Below are 4540 nucleotides of genomic sequence, written 5' to 3'. Positions count from 1 at the left end.
ATATCTACGTAAGGAAACAGCTCTTGAAGTTTTTCAGTTCTGATCATTTTATAAATATCTATTATAGTTTTAGGTCTTACGCTTTCAGTTAAACTCATTAAATAACTTCTAAATTGTACACACTCGTTAGCAAATGAAGATGAAAGATCATTTTTATATATACTTTGAAGTATTTCTGCTTTTTTGTAAACTTCTGATGGCAATAGTTTTATTATTTGAAATAAAAAGTTAAATTTTTATTGGCTTCATCATAGCACAATTTTCTTCTTTCTAGCTCAGAATGAAGTTTATCAATAATAGCATAATATGTGTTAATTCTTAAAGAGTCTCGAATTTCAAAATTTTTTTCTCCTTCTCTTTTTTCATCTGCAGTTAGTTTTCTTTTTCTATTTCGTATTTTTCAATATGTATTGTGTCCCGACTTATTAATTGCTCTCTCTTCATAGATATCAAACATACTCCTTAAATCTAATACATATCGAATTAAAGATTCGTATAAACTTACAACTGTTTCTAAATCAATCTCAACTGACTGCAATTGTTTACTAGTTTTGTGAAATCTTTCTAGTATATCGCCCCATAATGTGGCCATTATAGCTGTTTCAAGACTGTCTAGTTTTAAATATAGCCCGTTAGCTTCTGATCTTATAATAGATTTTTCTGTTTTATCATCTTTGATAAAAGACAGTGCATTAATTATTTCAATCCAATTTTTGTTTAAACTAATACTTGCATCAGATCTTGCTGACCACCTGGTATCTGATAGTTTTTTAAGTGATATATTTTTTGTTTTAATCAAATTCTTCCGAAGTATTTCCCATCTATATGTAGAGGCACTGAAAAATTTGTAAATATTTTGAAGCAGAATAAAAAATTCAGAAGCATAAATACAACAGTCCACAGCGCATTCACCAACAAGATTTAAAGAGTGTGCCGAGCATGGTACAAATGTAGCTAAAGGATTAACTTCTTTAATGCGAGCCTGAAGTCCTGTATATCTACCAGACATATTAGACGCATTGTCGTAACTTTGACCACGACAATTGTTAATATCTAATCCATGCGATTCTAAAACTAAAAACACAGCATCTGCTAATTCTTCAGATTTATGCCCAGAATTGGGTAAAAATCCTAAAAATCTTTCTACTGGACAACCATTCTTTTGAACATACCGAAAAATAAATGACAGTTGATCTACATGGCTAATGTCAGAAGTAGAATCAATACTGATGGAAAAGTATTTAGCTTCCTTTATTTCTTTTACTATTTGTTGAATAACATTATCTGCCATTATACTTATGAACTGCTCATATATATTAAATGATAGGTACGATGTTGAACCTTTTCCTTTATTTCTAAACTTCTCAATGTGTTGTGCTAAAAAAGGATCAAACTGAGCAATAAGCTCTAAGCTCATCATGAAGTTCCCATTATGAACAGATCCAAAACGGTCATCATCGCCTCTAAAAGACATTCCACGAGAAGAAAGGGATTTCACAACAGCTACAACTCTTGTCAATACATTTTTCCAATAATTTATTTCCGTTTCTACTTGATTCTTTAGCTTTTGATCAACTCGATTTAATACTTCTTTTCTTTCTTTCATATTCATTACACACAATTTGTGGTGTTGTGAATTTTCATGACGCTTTATTTTTTCTTCTCCTTTTTTCCAATCTGAAAAACCAACTATGGCAAACGATGTCCAACCAAATAAATAGCAGGGTGCACAAAATATTGATCCTTTACTTTCTGAGTAAATCAAAAATGTTCGGTTAATTTTTTCACCATTAACAAAAGTAGATACAAAAATACTTTTTGACAAATATCGAAAACGAGTGCGTCTTTCCCCACCAATTATTTGAGTGTAAACTCTTTTTGACTTTTGGAAATTATTGTTCTCTAAATTTTGGTTAAATCCATTGATTGATAAATAATCTATCGTTTCTTGATTTTTTAGCCAATTGGCAGGATCATTTCTAAAGAGAAAATATGTTTATTTAATATACAAAAACCAAAAAATATTATTCACAGTTTATAACAAATTATATAAAAAAAGTTTTACAAAAAACATTCAAGCATTAGATAATAGAGATAAATGCATAATATAACTAGAGAATATAGGTATCGTTTAAAATGTACAGAGTGTAATATACTTATTAATAATTTATTTTCTTACACAATTTCACATAACAAGCGACTAAAACAAACAGACTACCTATGTACATGTTTATAATTGTAACATGCCATAAAAAAAATTAAAAAATTAAAAAAAGCTTACTCAGGAACAATACATTGTTTAGGAAGACTGTTATGTTCATCCATTGACAAACCTGGTGTATCATTTATTTCTTCCGATACTGTAGACAATAGAGTTTTACTCGTTTCTGTAATGCTGCCATTTGATAATATTAGATTGTCTGGATTTGATAGATTATCTTTATTAACAGTGAATCTGTGATCATTTTGGTTTCTATAAAGAAAAATATAATAAATTTTATATAACATGCATGTACCAAAAGATATTATTTAAAAATTATATTAAATTTTAAATAAAGATTTTACAATAAACATTCGGGTTTGTTATGTTCATGCATGGACAAACACGGTGTATCATTTAGTTCTTCAGATTCTGTAGTCAATAGAGATTTACTAGTTTTAGTACTGCTCTTACTTGATAATATTAATATTAGATCGTCTGGATTTGATAGGTTATTCTCATTAACAATAAAGCTGTAACCATTTTGATTGCTTGTATTATTTACTACATTTTCAACTGAAAACATAAATAATGGTTACTACGCATATCTACATTTTAAATATAAATTATTTACATTAAACAATAAATAACATAACAATATGTATTTATATGTATAATATATTTGCAAAATTAATGAAACGTATGGTTTTCTAGCAAAATAAACTTACTTGGCGATATGTGAGGCTCTTTATCTGTAAAGCTAAAATATGTTTCTAACTTAGCAGTCTTTAAAAGTATTTTCGCTTGAGCATCATTTTTTGCATGAGATCGTTTTCGGTTTTCTGCGCCGCTAAGCTTTTTAGTATGAACACTCATCGCTTTTTAAAATAAGAATCCTAAAAGGTATGAGTTATTATAAGTTTATACCATGATGCAATAAGCATAATTTTAAATAATATTAAAGATTATATAAAAAACTCACTAGACTCAGTAGGCAGAACACAAATTATATATGATAACAATAATGTTAATACTAAAACTAAAAAGAACAATCGAAATACAAATGTTTACCTTTTTCAAGACTGTATACTGTAATACAAGGCATTAAGCAGACAACATACTGAAGAGCAAATTACTTCGGCCAACAATGGAAAAAACTGACAAAAATCTTTGAAATTTCAATTATAATTATAATAATAAAAATATAAATTATATTGTGCACACGCGGTATATACAAGATGGTTACCAAAAGAAAGTATCCCTCAAAAGGCGATCAAAATCCAATTGCTAATTTAATATAGTTAAGGCGTAATTTATTCTGCTTATTACTTAAAAAAATAAAATTTGATTTATGTATGGCCTAAAATATATTTATATATGGTTTATGATTTGGACATAATAATAATATAAAAATTTTTTGTGAAACGATATAAAATGACTATTTTTTGATTTTCTAAAATTTTAGCATACAAAAAGCAGGCGCCTTGTCAAAACGTGGCGCCCGGGGGCCAAAGCCCCCCTGGCCCCCCTAGCCCCCCCTTAAATACGTCTCTGTATATATATATATATATATATATATATATATATATATATATATATATATATATATATATATATATATATATATATATATAGTTGAAAAGTAACAAAAATGCTTTATTTAGCAGTTTTAGCTACATAGCAGTACAGTACTGAATGCAGTATAATATTTACGCCATTACCATTGCAATACATATTTGCTAATATAAATTAAAAAAGCTATAATAATTAACGATGATGCAAGTTAAGTGCTTTGGTTGCTCCTTCAGACTCTTTAGAAGTAATGAAGTATGACCAACCAGTTGTAGTTTTGGGTTCGATCATTCAAATCAACATTAAAAATATCCGGAGGATCTCTGAAGGAGAAAAGTTGACTTGGACCATGAGGGTGAAGAAAGTTCATGGTTACTTCTCTTTTTTCTGGATTGCTTTCCAAACCACAACCTATCCACCAATGTTCATCATACTCTACAACCATGTAACCAGTAATTGAACTGAACTTGAGCTGGCAAACATTCTATGATGTAATTTTTTCAATTCTAGACACAGAACTGGAACTATAATCTTGTACTTGAAGTTCATTCGTGGATAATGGTTTAAAGCAATGAAGATTTTGGGTACCAGGAATCGTTTTAGCATTCGAAAATCTTTCCTTTAATATTGTGGATTCGATTTGCCAATCATTTGCAGTGAGGTATTCAAAGGAAATTCCATGGATATTTTCTTTAGCAAAAGTATATAGTTGATAAGTGGTCATTATTTGGTCATGGTATGGACGTTGTAAGCTTGCTTTTGCTGCTT

General features: G+C 29.0%; 1 protein-coding gene across 1 annotated transcript; it reads right to left on the bottom strand.

Annotated features, from left to right (window-relative positions):
• Positions 1-278: 278 nt before the first annotated feature.
• LOC136085272 (zinc finger MYM-type protein 1-like) lies at positions 279-4217 on the bottom strand. The gene is made up of 5 exons (XM_065806562.1): positions 4115-4217; positions 2929-3078; positions 2566-2776; positions 2282-2473; positions 279-1979 (listed from the first exon to the last, which is right to left on the bottom strand). The coding sequence occupies exons 1-5, from the start codon at positions 4215-4217 to the stop codon at positions 401-403; spliced, it is 2235 nt and encodes a 744-aa protein (XP_065662634.1). The 3' UTR covers positions 279-400.
• Positions 4218-4540: the final 323 nt, after the last annotated feature.

This window comes from Hydra vulgaris, chromosome 09, assembly GCF_038396675.1.
Source record: "Hydra vulgaris chromosome 09, alternate assembly HydraT2T_AEP".
Classification (NCBI taxonomy): domain Eukaryota; kingdom Metazoa; phylum Cnidaria; class Hydrozoa; order Anthoathecata; family Hydridae; genus Hydra; species Hydra vulgaris.
The sequence above is the reverse complement of the archived record's forward strand: the minus strand, read 5'-3'. Positions and strand labels throughout refer to the sequence as shown.